The 15,756-nt window shown below is 34.5% G+C and overlaps 1 protein-coding gene across 11 annotated transcripts in view; it reads right to left on the reverse strand.

Moving 5' to 3' along the window:
* The window catches only part of LOC131357531 (spermatogenesis-associated protein 13-like), a 72,730-nt gene extending 57,466 nt beyond the window's left edge, over positions 1-15,264 (reverse strand). For 10 of the 11 annotated variants that reach the window (XR_009205284.1, XR_009205285.1, XM_058396541.1 and 7 more), the window contains exons 1-4: positions 14,997-15,264; positions 3,222-4,763; positions 1,670-1,805; positions 1,072-1,172 (exon numbers count right to left, since the gene is read on the reverse strand). Coding sequence is in view for 9 of the 11 variants with exons in the window: in XM_058396541.1 (XP_058252524.1) it covers positions 1,072-1,172; positions 1,670-1,805; positions 3,222-4,691 (1,707 nt within the window). In the remaining 2 variants the exon portion in view is untranslated. The remainder of the gene's footprint in view (positions 1-1,071; positions 1,173-1,669; positions 1,806-3,221; positions 4,764-14,996) is intronic. The other variant, XM_058396544.1, reaches the window with a different exon arrangement.
* Between the last annotated feature and the right edge of the window lie 492 nt (positions 15,265-15,756).

The raw sequence follows: 15,756 nt of genomic DNA on the forward strand, positions 1-15,756 counted from the left end.
GTCATATTGAACCCTATGGATTAGTAATGGGATGTCACTTAAGTTGATATGCGAGTCAAGGCAGGTGAGCGAATACTTTTGGCAATATAGTGTATGTGATAAAACCTGTACTGGTTGAACTAAAATTAAACTGCAATATGCAAACATTATTGGATTTATAGCGTATAATCTTATTTTATAACATTGTTACTACTTTAAGTGTCTGCATTTCATGTGAAATAATAATAAACTGTCTACACATGTAGTTATATGTTCCATTTTTTGCTGACGAGAAAACCACAGTCCTGACTTTTGGCTTAAAAGACTGAAGTTCACCTAGATGAAGCTGCTTTAAAGCAAATCTATTACTTTAGCATAAAATGAGATTAAAGTGTAATTTTCTGCAACAGAAAATGTCTGCATAATCTTTCCACAATCCCAAATAAAAAAGTATAAATAAGATTACTTGGGTGTGCATGGGTGATGCACAATAATTATGCACAAATAACATGTGCAAAGCAAGTAGAATTCACTATTCCAGAGTGAACTCTAATTAGTGTAATATAGTTTAATATAATATAGATTCTTCAATATAGCATAAAAATACTCCAACATTATCAGTCATCAATTTCTTTACATTTAGAGAGCAACTGTGCAGATGTTACTTAGCTAGCTTACCATAAGACATCTTCAACAAGAGAAGCTTGAAACAACAGAAACAGACACAGTGTAGCCACCATGTTTTTAAATTGTCTATAAATATCAGAAACAAGAACAATAAACAAAGAGATAGAGATGGGGAGAGAGTAGGTTGCAGCAAGTGGACTTGACTAACGATTCTGGAAAAACTGGCCTTTGGTTCAGTTTAAACCAAGCAATCACAAAACAAAGAGGAGTTATCTGAGGAAATTGTGACAATTATTTACTGCTGCTCTACCACTTTTGTCATTTTGTACTTATTAAAAAGAGTTACAAAACTTAAGCAATTTAAATCAGTTATGGGGTGATTCACTAAACATTTTGGGGTTAGGAAGCTGAGAAGATTAATAAAGGATTAAATCTTCCAATCTATAATTGCTTATGATTACTCACCACATGCACTGGCAGAGGTCCAGAACCAGGTCTGATCATTTTCTTTCCATTTGTGCTTCCATTACTGCTCAGGACAGTGGCTGATTGCCTAAAAGATTCAGCTGCAAAATAGATGAAATACTTTAATTGAGTATTAATACAGACTTGTTCATTATTATACTGTGTAGTACAGTTACTAAAACATTTATTTTTTTGACAAATGTCAAACAAGCATTTTACAATTGAGAGATTAAATAATCCAAGTTAATGCAAGCTTGCAGTAGTTTAGTGACTTAATCCCTTAATAATGAAGTTAGTAGTGACTTTGTAACTTAGTAGTGACTTAATCATAGGTCCAAAAGCAATTCTATTGCTCTGGATATGGTTCTGCTAAATGCTGCACATTCAAATAAATAAGCAATTTAAACATGGAAGTATTATCTATAGGTAGAATGACAAATTTCCATGCAATTTTTAGGATTTTAACTCAATATTCTTGTGTAGAAATTCACACAGTGTACATGTAAATAATGTTTTGAAATATCTAGTATATATCATACAGTATATATTGTGTCCTGACAGATATGCTGCACAGCTATTATCAGGTGTAACACTGTACCTGATTGGTCTAGCAGCAAGCTGCCTACCGTTGATCCAGACATGGCATTCTGCGGAAGAGGAAGTGAATGGCACTTCTGCAGGACCAATTTAAAAGGAGGGTCTTGAGGCGACATGCCAGGAGGGCGAGAAAGGGTCTGAAATTTACTAGATGCTATTAGATGCAAATTAGGAGTTAACGGCATAGTGTCATAAAGATCAAGCTAATCTGCACTACAAACTCAATGCGCCCAATGAATATTTTAAGGGTGCATGGTCCATTTACACATGCACTATTTAGTCCAACTGAATCAAACCCTGATATCTTAAGGCTTTTGACACAATCTGGTTAGGCAATGACAGCATGCTAGAATATCTCAAAAAGCAACACATCTTGCGGGTATCTAAAGAAATTAAAAAACACTGCTGACCAAAAATAACACAATGGCTCGTCACATTTGCCATAAAACCATCTTGATTATCACCAAGACTTTTGGTAAATATTCTGTGGACTATTGAGACACAAGGTGAACTTTTTGGAAGGTGTGTATCCTGTTACATCTGGCATAAAACTAACATAGCATTTCATAAAAAGAACATCATATCAACAGGCTGAATTAAAACAATTCTGCAAAGAAGAGTGGGCCAAAATTCCTCTACATCAATGTGAAAGACTCACACTTGATTGCAGTTGTTCCCATCAAAGGTGGCACAACCAGTTATAAGCTTTAGGAGCAATTACTTTTTCTCATAGGGCCAGACAGGTTTGGACAGCTTTTTAAATGAAATCATCATTTAAAAACTGCATTTTGTATTTACTCTGGTTATCTTTAGGTAAATAACCCAAGTAATCTGATAACCTGGATTGGTGCATATCCCTGTCTTCTGGGAGGATTAGGTAACCTTAGAACCTAGTGGCTGAAGCACTGCTGTGCATTGCTTCTCCAATTCAGAGAATATTAGCCTCCTTTATAATGGCATACTGAGGACATAAGCCACCTTTATGATGGGACACTTAGAACCTGGCCTGATCACATTGTCTGAAACAGGTCAGTGACAAGACATTTTCTTAAAGGACATAAGTTCTAATTGTATTACAGGTTCTGAACCTTCCTGTACTTCCCTGACTCACACAACAGCCACCTGCTGATACCCAGTTCCACGTATGTGAGCTTATGAGAGTGAAAAACTATGTGATCCCAAGATGTGAGAACTGGCAAGGTTATTAATCTGTTTAAGCATATTTGATTTATAAGCAGCTGTTAACAATAGTACATTTCCCTGATTGATAGTTTAATCTACTTAGGAAGGGTAAATGGTTCTTCTTGGTTTCTGTTGTCTGTGTTACTCTAAACTGCTCTATGTGACGTCCAATATATAGAACAAAGTCTTTCCTTTTTAATAAAACAATATGTTATGAAATTGAACTGTTGTACATATTTAAACTGGTTAGTCATGGGATGTAAATTTTTGTAGAACAAAACACTTGCAAACTTTTAAGACTGACAACAGTAAAACAAAGCAGTCTAACTAAAGCTAAAATCAAAATCCAGAATAAGCATAGTTTGTCTTACCTTAAATATTTCATCTGGACAGTCATGAATGATATTACTGGAAAAACCCCTTTTTTCACCATCTGTCTGTCCTTTGTTTTTATCTAAAATACCAGAAGACTCAGATTCACTTTGTTCCTGTAGGACAACCTGAAGATCATGCTCAGACAGAGAACTTCCTTCCGGGCCATCAGTTCTTTGGTGGTTCTCAATGGTGGCCAGAGAGGTGTGAGTGGAGGTGTGTTGTGATCCTGTCCCATCAGAGAATCCATTAGAGCTTGATGAATCTGGCCATGCTTTCCAGGATTTTAACACAGTATCTGGGGACCTGTTTGAAACTTTAACATGTGAGATCACCTCACATATATCAGGGGTGAAGGCAAGCTTGGTGAAAGCATCAGGTTTTCTCTTAAGTGCATTAACATTAGTATGGATAAATTGAATCTGCTGTGTTCTTGCTGAACCAGTATTGGGACTTTCACCTTCAGGAGGTGATAAGGGCCTGGATGAGTTCCTCCATTTTCGAGCAGTTTCAGCCATGCTGTTGAAGAACCTAACCAGTCCCCTAAAGTGGCTGCTTTTGATATCTGGACCTGTCTGTTTAGGTATAGGCATGGAGTCTTTAATACACTCTATGTCAACAGAGCCATAGTCTGAGTTGATTGTTTTGTCCAGTGTATGCATGGAGTCAAAGCTCTTCTCCAACAAAGTTGAGCTTCCCTTTCCTATAAAGGAAATTCTTTTCAAGTAATTCCAAACATCACCTCCTTTTGACCGTCTGCCTCCTAGAGGTACTTTGGGGCTCTCTTTCACATACTGTTCTTCATAGTCTGTCACAAATGAGTTGTTGCAGTTTGAGTGAGCTATCTTTGTGCATAGGTGAGTCTTCTGTTGCTTACCTGCATTCATAGGCAACTGGTCATCACTGTCAATTGTAGTAGCAAAGTCAATATCCTCAAAAGAGCAATCAAACTCAGTAGTGTAACCTGCATATGAGTGCCTTTTGCCTTTATTCCTGAGTATGTTCCTTTGAGAGTATAACAAAGCAGGAGAGTTCCTGCTGTACTCATTTGTTTCGGCTTTAAGTGCACTGTGGAACTTGGGATTGGAAAGCTTGCAAGATTTACCTCTGAAGACAAAGGGGGACTTCAAATTTTTGAAACCCTTTACTTTGTCAGCAAATGACTGCTTTGAGGTAGATGTTTCCCCTGGAAGTATCATGGATTGTGGTCGTCTATCATGGTCAGAAGCAATTCTTCGGTGGTTGAGAATCCTCCATATGCCTGTGGTTTTGGATGCCCGGTTCATTTCCTGTTTCTCTTTGATTGGATCCTGAAAGGAAGCCAGATCCAAAGATTCTTTAAGATCCTTGGATTTGCGAATTTGCACAATCCCTGTTTCACTCTCCATATCCAGAGACACGCTGAAGACTTTGTTGACGTACCCATTGGAAACATTACAATCAGAGACAGAACTTTCCATGTTATCCATCCTCTCACACTGCAGGTTATGACGTCAGCTTTTGACTGCAAGAGATGTCATCTTTGTGGACCATCTGATGATCTGAGAGACATATAAAAAATATATATATTATATATATATATATATATATATATATATATATATATATATATATATACTATCAGTCAAAAGTTTGGACACACCTTCTAATTCCTTGGTCTTTCCTGATGTTTATTTCTTTCTATTTCTATTTCGTTCAATGTATTGTGAAATATGTCACAAAAAATATCCCACAAATGTTATAAACCAAAGGAAGAATGTATTATTTGGCACTTTACCAATATACTGTATATATAACATTCAATGTACTAATTCATTGTACCATATTCAGATTGAGTTACAGTATTCAGATACTACCTTCTCTATTTTTGATATATTAATTTTTCTATTGCAATTTTCCACCATATACTGTATGTTCTATTTTTACTTTATTGTTACTTGTTTGTATCTTATTTTTATTCCTTTAGCTTATTTTTAGTATTTTACTTTAGTGGCTCTATTTTTATATCAGTTGTAAATTTTATTAATACCTTGTTCAGTATATTTTAAGAAATGAAAATAGTTTTATTTTGTCATAATCAGTGGCATGATTTCAGTGTTTTCAGGGTTTTTGTCAATTATAAACCTGACAAGAAGAATATAATGTTAAACATGCATTGAATTAAAAAAAATACATATGATTCTTTTGTAAATATTCTTTTTGTGAAAGATTATTTCTTTGAACAAAAAAAAAACTGTTTGCAAAACCTGCCTTGAGTTTTTTCTTGCACTTGCATTTGAGTTCTCTTGTACACTTTTTTTTAATAGCAACCATAGATCAACTGATAAGCCTATTGGAATATGCCAGAATCCCTATATATGGTATAAATTAATTGTTCTTTCAGAAAATACATTAAATAAAATGTACTCAAACATACATGTTTAAAAAGCTAATAAAAATATTTGCTAAATTGTGGTGTGCTATATATTTTTTTCTTTTTTTTACCTATGACATAACCAGCTCATTTACAGATGTGGTTTTGAAGGGGTGAGTATATTCAAAATGCATATACTGATTGTTAAATTATGTAAAGTTAAAATATTTCCACTAATCAGAGAAAAGAATGAGCTTTCAAATGCTGTTTGCCGCTTTTTCCTACACCAAAATTAAAATTTGGTATAATTATTCAAAGTCAAATATTTCATTCAGAGTTTAAGTAACATATATCATTAAAAACTGCAAACTTTCCTTTTTTAAAATTATGAAATTTTCTGCATTTTGATCGAGAATGTTGATCGCATACAAGTTCAAAGTTTAAAGACATTTCGCCATGTTTGTTATTCGACGATAATCGGGTCACATTAAAATTGCCGTACTCTAAGCAGAATCCAAGGAACATGAGGTAAATATTGGTATCAATCGCAAAAAGCAACCATTATTAACAAATCTGAATCACTTATACTGTTAAATGTATTGCATTATGTCTGAAAAATATCGATGAAAAAATTGTAAAATTTTTCACTGGGTCATGTACTGCTGCGAGTACATGACCCAGTGAACTTTGACACTTTGACACACCATTGCCACGAAATTTCACGAAAATCAAAAGATCATACATCAAGTTCTAATAGAGATATTTTCAAAATATAAACTGTTCTCAAACTCTTTCTAATAGTATGTTTAATGTGCAAACCCAAAAAATCACTGTAGTTGCTAGTTTTAAATCAGTCTGTGTAACACAAAAATCGAAAGAGAAAATCGATTTATGAACTTAAGCACAAGTATAACTAAATGTTTAAGTTTGAATTAGACAATCATAAATTGAGTCAACCATAGTCATTTTAAAAAATGTATTTGGACCAAAAAAAACCAATTAATTAAACAATAGAAAACTATTCAAATAAATTAAGCAGTATCAGACATAATCAAATTAACAATAAGTTATGTCTAAACTAATCTAAATTAAATCAAAATTTTATAGGTAAAGATAGAAGGTTATGATTTTTATTTTTTTCAGTGTAATGTGTTAATATATAGTGATAATTGTTTAGAAGACCTGGTAAGTTGTATATTATGCTATATCAGAAAGATTTAACTATGTTTAAGTTTAACTTATGTTTAAGTAAGTGTCACATTGTGTGTGATCTTTGAATAAGATGATATTCTCTGACAAATTTGGATTTAATTCTCAGAACACTATAAGGACACTGCTTAATGCACAGCATAACTCAGCATGCTCTTAGGGCAGGAGAACAAAGCTATTATGTACACTACCAGTCAAAAGTTTGGACACACCTAATTCCATGGTCTTTCCTGGTGTTTATTTCTTTCTACATTGTAAAGCAATGCTGAAGGTGGCTGAAATACACAATAATGTCCTTTGAACAGTTGATATTGAGATATGTCTGCTACTGATGCTCTGTAAAGCCTTCATAACGGCTCTAATCTGAGGTGCTGTTAATTGGTGATTTCTGAGGCTGGTAACTCTAAATGAACTTCTCCTCTGCAGCAGAGGTAAGTTTTGGTCTTGCTTTACTGGGATGGTCTTCATGTAAGCCAGTTTCATCATGGTGCTTGATGGGTTTTGCAAATGCACTTGACAATACTATTCTTGCAAGAACTATTCCAGAACACTTGACCTTCGTGTCTTAAAATAACAACTGACTGTTGTTTTTTGTCATTACATATGTCATTACATATTACTTAAGTCCATGTGTGTTATTTCATAGTTTGGAAATCTCCAGTATTGTTCTAGAATGTAGAAAATAAATCCCTAAACAAAAAACATTGAATTAAAAGGTGTGTCCAAACTTTTGACTGGTAGTGTTTTATGGATCATTTTTGGGATTCTGAAATATTTTAGTCCCCCAGATTATTAGTGTAATATAATAGTATTTGAGCATATTTTGGTGAGCCACCACTTTAAAAATTCTAGGGAACTTAAATATATCAGAATCCCAGGAATGACCCATAAATAAATGAAAAGTTTGTGATATATGCTGTAGATTAAAATTACTCAATAAGAAGTGGATGTTGTCCTCATTGTCTTCATAGAATTTAATAATCACTAAGGAGATTTTTATATAAGGATTCAGTGTGAATATTACGTTAGGTCAAAATGCTTTAATGACAGATGCATGTTAAAAATGAATAATTTACAGCTGAAAATAAACTAATTTATATGATTTTGATGTACACATGTAAAGTTATGATTGAAATTTGTGAACCCATGATGTTTCTCATGTTTCTCAGATGGTTCTTATGCAGTGTTTTCCTTTCTCCTAAAATAGCACTCATTTAAACCAAAAGGTTCAAATTTGGCCTCATCCCTCCACAAAACATTTATCCAGTAGTCCTCTGGTTTGTCTGCATGATCTTTAGCAAACTTCAGATAGGTGGCACTGTTCTTTTTGGAGAGTATTGGCTTTCTCCTTGCATCTCTGCCATGCACACAAAGGTCGTTCAGTGTTTTCCTGATGGTGAACACATGAACATTAACATTAGCCAACATATGAGAGGCCTTTAGTTACTTAGAAGTTACCCTGGTTTCCTTTGTGACCTCACAGACTATTACATGTCTTGCTTTTGGAGTGATATTTGTAGGTCTACCATTCTTGGGGAGGATAGCAATAGTCTTAAATTTCTTACATTTATACACAATCTGTCTAACTGGATTTGTGGAGTCCAAACCCTTTAGACATGGTTTTGTATCTTTTCCAGCCTGAGAAACAACAACTCTCTTTCTGAGGTCCTCAGGTATCTCCTTTGTATGTGACATGATACACTTTCACAAACACATGTTGTGAAGATCAGACTTTGATAGATTATTTAAATAAAACAGGGCACTGTTCAATCATTTTCCTGAATAAATGAATTACCAAGTATAATATATTTATCTTCATTGGTTTGAGTGTGTAGTTCAGTAGTTCAGTCTACTTTCAAGAAAATCTGATGATATTTTAGGTCATATTTATGCAAAAATGTAAAAATAATTCTAACGGGTTTACAAACTTTCAAGCACCACTGTATATACAGTCCTCCACAGAAATCAAGTGTTTGCACAATTTAAGAATTTAAATAATTTAAATATAGTAAAAGGACAATGGGTGTATCAGGTGTTACTTTTTAGTAATCAGCATTTAAAATGCTAATGCTACTATTGTATATATGAAAAATGCAGAGTCATTGAATAATAGTCTAATACACTCTGATGTAAACATTTAGCTCCAAGGAATCTTTGTAAAGCTCCAATGTATCTTTGTCCAAATAGACATCTATAAGCTAATTAGCATGGAGTGCTAAGTGCTAACTAGTTACAACAGCTAAGATAGCTGACTACAGCGAATGTTGCTAGTGAAGTAGCCCTTAACTAACCATGTTATTGGTACCTATACCTAAAGACACATGTAATAGTATAAAATGCAATTAATTATTTCTATTTAATTGTGGCTTATTAATGTTAAAATAGTGACAGAGGTATTATCACAGTTATTTTAAATTAATTAAACATCTATTGCATTATAGGGTAATTATAAATGTTTTCATTATACCTACACAGTGAGATGTAAGTGAATGATCAACTCCCTGTCTTTCACCTGATGAGGCTGAGGGTGTGTGATAACTTTAAGAATCAGGAGCACTACTGAGTTGATCTTAGTTAAAAGACTATTATTCGAAAACCACAAACAAGAAACAAGATCAAAACCAGCCAAACCAGAGTATAAAGGCTTGGTATCAACCAGGGTCGTCGCTAGGGCTATTCATTCGGGGCTCGAGCCCCGGATGTTTTTAATCTAGCCCCGAATGTTTTATCCCGAATTTTCCACAGGAGTGTAGAGGAATTAATGAAATGTTGATCGTTTTATTAGAGCACTGTTGCCGTTTACTGTACACGATTTTGACTGACATCTCTCTCCGCACGCGCGCGCACACACACACAGACACACACACGCTCTCGCCAAAATACCGCGAGAGTGTGCGCTCGAATATGCTCTAGAACCGCTCTCGCGTTCTACACCTGTCGGTCTGCGCGGCGCCGCTTTCACACCACGTGACTAAAATACCTTACAGCCCTTAAACGGGACAGCAATAAAAATGTCAGAAAACACAACAATCTTATTATTCAGATAAAAGTGTAACTTCTGATATTTAATGTTAACACAGTTGATTAAAGTCGGCTAACAAATGTATGTTGTGTTAAAAAGGAGGCCCACTGTCTTTGATTCTGAAAACCCCTGACATATAGGACCCTTTAGAATATTATTCCATACCCAAGACGAACAAAAGCCTTAAATTAAATCATCCTAAAGATAGATCTAAATAAAATCTAAACTGTTAAAGCACTAAGACATTACAGTCTGAACCTCATGACTTTCTATTATTCAACTAATGCAGTATTTAAGTTAAAATACAGACATGACTTAGGTGAACAATGGACCAGAACAGACTCCATCATTCAGCTGTTCTGTCAATTGATAAAGGAATTCTCAGCACTAGAAATACTAGTATGATAACTGATCGTTTTGCTCAAGGCTTGGAAATACTCTCTGATGATTCCACCCTCAAAAAAATAATATAGAAAAGTCATCAGGAGCATGAAGTAGACAAGATACAAGCAGTAAGATAGCTGAGAGAATGAGAGATGAGAGAATGATAAGAGAAGAGAAGCTGTAAAAAATAAACAAAGAATAATTCATACAGTAGTGACAGCATGAATCAGGAATGAAATAATAGGTGCATGTATAATATAGATTATTGTAAAATAATAGTAATAATAAAGGATCTACACGGTACAGCTTCACACACAAACTGTAAAAGAGATAATATTGCATGGTATACCTGTGTGAGAGAAAATGTAATGACTTTAATGAACTCCTTTTTTAGTAGCAAGACTCTGAAATGATGGTAGGAGTCAGAAAAAAGATTGAATTAAATTTTCTAAAGTTGCATACTGTTTGTGTTAATTTGTGTTTATTAAACAATATTAAACAATACTAAATATTTTATGTAATATTAAACAATATTACATAAAAATGCCCTTACAAAATGTGTTATTCTTGCTTACCCCCTCTCCTCAATTAGCCCCGGATGTTTTGGGCTCAGCCCCTGATGTTTTCAAATCCTAGATACGTCCCTGGTATCAACAGCTTTGAAACACTGAGTGTAAACTTTAAAATGTACAGGGACACATGAAGGTTGAAATATTCAATCAAGGAGTAAACTCAAAACAGGTGCAGGCAATAAGAAGCCATGAGGGAAACAACCAGGAGACAGTATATGAAACATAATAACAATGCAAGTATCCAGGTAAAAACATATTTAAAAAGAATGGCAAAAGCATGTCAAAGCATGACAAACCCAGAAGTGTGGGAAATTCCAGGATTATACATTATTGCATGTCATATTAGGTTACAGGATTATGCAGTATAGGATTTTACATTAATTATGTAAGGTTAAGAGAAAGTTATGGGAATGTTCTGCAAACTGAAAACAAAGAAAAAATTTCCAGCTAACCAAAAACAAACCTAGAAATGTAATGGGTAATTCTTGTCATTCATTAATGTGAGAAAACAGTAAAATTGTGAGCTATAAAAGAATTACAGAAGTTTCCTCTAATGAAAAATATTACTTTGTGACATGGCTGCTAATAATATTTTTTGTCTTTGTTTTTAATTAGATTGAAATGTACAAACAACTCAAATGTACAAGATGTCTGCTTTTTTGCAGCTGCGCCAGAATCGTATGTCTCAGCATTACCTCAACTTTTTCCTCTCTATCTCTGAAACATTTTCACCACTGTCTGTGTAACTGTGTGGGTTTACCACTAGAGCATAGTGTCAGCCTCAAAGAAGGGAACATTTGATCTCTGGAACTGAGTAAAGTAGTATCAGACTGGGTAGAAAGAAAGTAAAATTTAAGACTTGAATAAAGTGTATATTCAATTCAATTCAATTCAGTTTATTTTGTATAGCGCCTTTTACAATGAACATTGTCTCAAAGCAGCTTTACAAAAGAAGAAAACAGAGAAAGGGGAGGGGAAAATGAAAAATAATAATAAAAAATAAAAAATAACTAATTAACTAGAAATAAGAATAAATTATTAAATTCTATAGTTAGACTATTTTATTTTATCCCTAATGAGCAAGCCTGTGGCAACGGTGGCAAGGAAAAACTCCCTGGGATGGAAAGGAAGAAACCTTGAGAGGAACCAGGCTCAGAAGGGAACCCATCCTCATTTGATTAAATGTCAGGAATTGTGAAGGGAAGAGAGAGAGAGAGTTTGCTACTAAATGCATGATCTGCAAATTAAGGTTCTGCTGGGCATTGTTATGTAAAAATATTATCTTAAGCATATGTAAGTTTCAGCTGTTTACATGTACTGCCAGCTTCTAATTATAATAATGTATTTGAATTTTTACACATGTCCCTCAAACAAATCCTAGTTACAAATGACATTGGCATACTTAACCAAGATGTGTATTTTGCAAGCTCAGGAATGGATATTTAAGAGAATTTGGAACCAATTACCAACTATATGAATCTCAAAATAGCAATTCCACAGCAGTGGTTGTATTAATTAGAAGCTGGCAGTACATGTAAACAGCTGAAACTTACATGTGCTTAAGATAATATTTCTACATAACAATGCCCAGCAGAACCTTAATTTGCAGATCATGCATTTAGTAGCAAACTCTCTCTCTCTCTCTCTCTCTCTCTCTCTTCCCTTCACAATTCCTGACATTTAATCATAGAAAACATTCCCTGTCTTTCTTAGGTCAGTTATGTCATTGCTCTATTGTAAGAATGTGAAATATCAAAATAATTGTTGAGAAAAATATTTATTTATTTATTTTATCACATTCCCAGTTTGTCAGAAGTTTAAAGAACTCAGGTAAGCATTTCATAAGCTTCTTACAGTAAGCTGTACTAATGTAAGTGAGTCAAGTTTGTAGGGCTCATTTTTTGCACACACTTTTTCAGTTCTGTCCACAAATTTTCTATTGTATTGAAGTCATGGCTTTGTGACAGCCATTCCAATACCTTGACTTTATTATACTTTACACTTGTAATTATACTTGTATTATTGTTTGTGCAGATGAACATGGTACCTTCAGATGTTTGGAAACTACTCCCATGAATAAACCAAACTTGTGACAGCCACAATTTTTTTTGGCTGATTTCGTTTGATTTTCCCATGATGTCAAGCAACAAGTCATTTAATTTGAAGTTTGTACTTCAATACATCTACATGTACACTTCCATTTACACCAATTACCCATTTAGCCTACAAGAAGGTAATGACTAATTGCCTAAAGCCTTAACAGCATTTCCAAGCTGTTTAAAGGTATAGTCAATTAATGTAAACTTCTGACTCACTGGAATTGTGATAAAATTACAAAAAAAAAAACGTCATGCACAAAGTAATCATAAATGACTTGCCAAAATTATAGTTTGCTAATATGAAATCTGTGGATTGGTTAAAAATGACTTTTAATGAGTTAAATCTAAGTGTATGCAAATATTTATATATAGAGTGAGAAATACACAATAAATATGATAATATATAAACAACTGAATTAAACACTGTTAAAATGGCAGGATTTGGTGATTCTAACTAAATTAAACCAAGATAAATTACATCCGAACATTTCACAAAAAGGAAAGATAATAGAGTAAGATTCTATCAGTATGGTATAACTATGGTATAATGACAATATTTCCTTGCTAAAGTATCCGCAAGAATCAAGGGGAAGGCATACAAGACAGTGGTGAGACTGGTGGTGAAACCATCATGCTGTATGGTTTAGGGGCAGTGTCACTGAGGAAGAGACAGGAGTCAGAGCTGGAGGTAGCTGAGCTGAAGATGTTGAGGTTCTCTTTGGGAGTGACAAGGTTGGACAAAATTAGGAACGAGTACATCAGAGGGACAGCTCATGTTGGACTTCTGGGGGACAAAGTTAGGGAAGCCAGATTACGATGGTTTGGACATGTTCAGAGGAGGGAGAGTGAGTATATTGGTAGGAGAATGTTGGACATGGAGCTGCTAGGCAGAAGGCAAAGAGGAAGGCCAAAGAGGAGGTATATGGATGTAATAAATGAGGATATGAAGCTAGTGGGTGCAAGTGTTGAGGATGCAGCAGACAGGGATAGGTAGAGAGAGATGATTCGCTGTGGTGACCCCTGAAGGAAAAAGCCGAAAGAAGAAGAAGAAGACAATATTTTGTTGCTAAAACATCCAAGATCCATCAAATTGTAAGCATCTGCTGTGCACAGTCTGCTACAGGTCACCCCATAGATTTTTAGGTGTTTTCAGTTCTGGGCACAGGCCAGGTCATTCAAAAATATGAATCTTCTTTTGGTTAAGCTATTCCTATGTTGACTTGGATGTATGCTTTGGTCATTGTGATGACAGGAGGAAATCCCATTTATCTTTAGTTTACTAGCAGACTCCTAAGGTTTTGCATCAGCAATTTCTAAAAATTCATGATTCCCTCCACCTTGATAAAAGCCCCAATTCTGGTTGAACAAAGCAGCCCAAAAGCATGATGCTACCACCACCATACTGTACTGTGCTGCTCTATGAGAGTGTTTTTATTTTGTTGTTGTTTTTTGTTTTTGCATTTTCACACTCATCCCTTTGGAATTATGGAATTATTATATGTAATAATAGTATGGACTATTATAACTTTATAACTTTTTGACAGTTTAGTTGATCTTGCATATTTTTATGACAAAGGGATTCCATCTAGCCACCCTATCCCACAAATAATGAGAGATCCTGTGAACAGCTACCAAATGCAATTTCACCACTTAAAATTAATTCCAGGCTTTTAATCTCCTTAATTTGTAATGTAATAATGAGAAAACACACCACATAAAATTGCTTATCAGTCGATTGTCCAGTTACTATTGTCTATTATGTGCCTTTTAAGTTTTATGGGGGAAAAAAAAGGAAATAAAAGGCTGAAGTAGTAAGTCATTGATAAGCAAGGCTTGGCATGATAATGTAATAAAAAACCTGCGGATTCAACTACTGTCGGATAGTTTCTAAAACATCTTATTTATAGAAGTACATGTCTTCCTCAGTTCTTATACTTTTAAATGAACATCAACAGCGTTTACCATGTTGTACATTTTGCACTAAGTGTGCCCCGGTTTGCTGCCGTTTAATATTTCAGTCTCAAAAGAGACCTATTATTATAATGCGCCTGTGGGCGACACAGAATGAATAAACATTTTAAGTTTCAGTAGAGTCTCATAATATTAGAAAGCAAATGAATAAATGAAACGTTTACCTCAGATAAGTCTTGCCATTCGGATATCAGATGTGTGAAGTCGGTAATACCTGCGAATTAAGAGTAGCGAGATAATAAACTTTGCTAGCAGCCCATATTTCGTGTTTCTTTTTAATTTAGCGCTCAAGATAGCTAACTCCAGGTTCCCCTTGATGTAGTATTTAAAATGTCCGTTTTCCCACGAATAGTCAGCAGTATAATTGTTGCACTCTCGCCCTCAACACAATGAACGAAAGCCGACACTGAGATATGCGACAAGCGCAGACACACACACACACACACACACACACACAGATTTATTCTCAAATCCGTTATTTTTTCACAAACACACACACACACACACACACACACACACACACACACACACATATATATATATATATATATATATATATATATATATATATATATATATATATACATATTTCTGAAATAAATTAGAAAAAAATTGTTGGGGATTGTGCAAGATGGCTGGCTAACTCAAGCAATTCTTTTTAATTATAGCAATTATAGGAAACACTCTACTTTATACACTTTATAAAATTATACAGCCTATATAGGCTCTTTTAAGCATTTTTTAAATTGTTAAATTGTCTTTATGTACTATTGTACACATACGACATCCCTCCACCTCCCCCTACCCTATACACAGGAAAGAGTGGATCTTGCATCAATGGGTCTAAAAAAATGCTCTCTGCTTCACAAAGGCAGGAAGTCTGGCTGACTGTATGTAAATATCTCTGCCATACATGCTTCCCGC

This window comes from Hemibagrus wyckioides, linkage group LG08 (assembly GCF_019097595.1).
Source record: "Hemibagrus wyckioides isolate EC202008001 linkage group LG08, SWU_Hwy_1.0, whole genome shotgun sequence".
Taxonomy (NCBI): Eukaryota; Metazoa; Chordata; class Actinopteri; order Siluriformes; family Bagridae; genus Hemibagrus; species Hemibagrus wyckioides.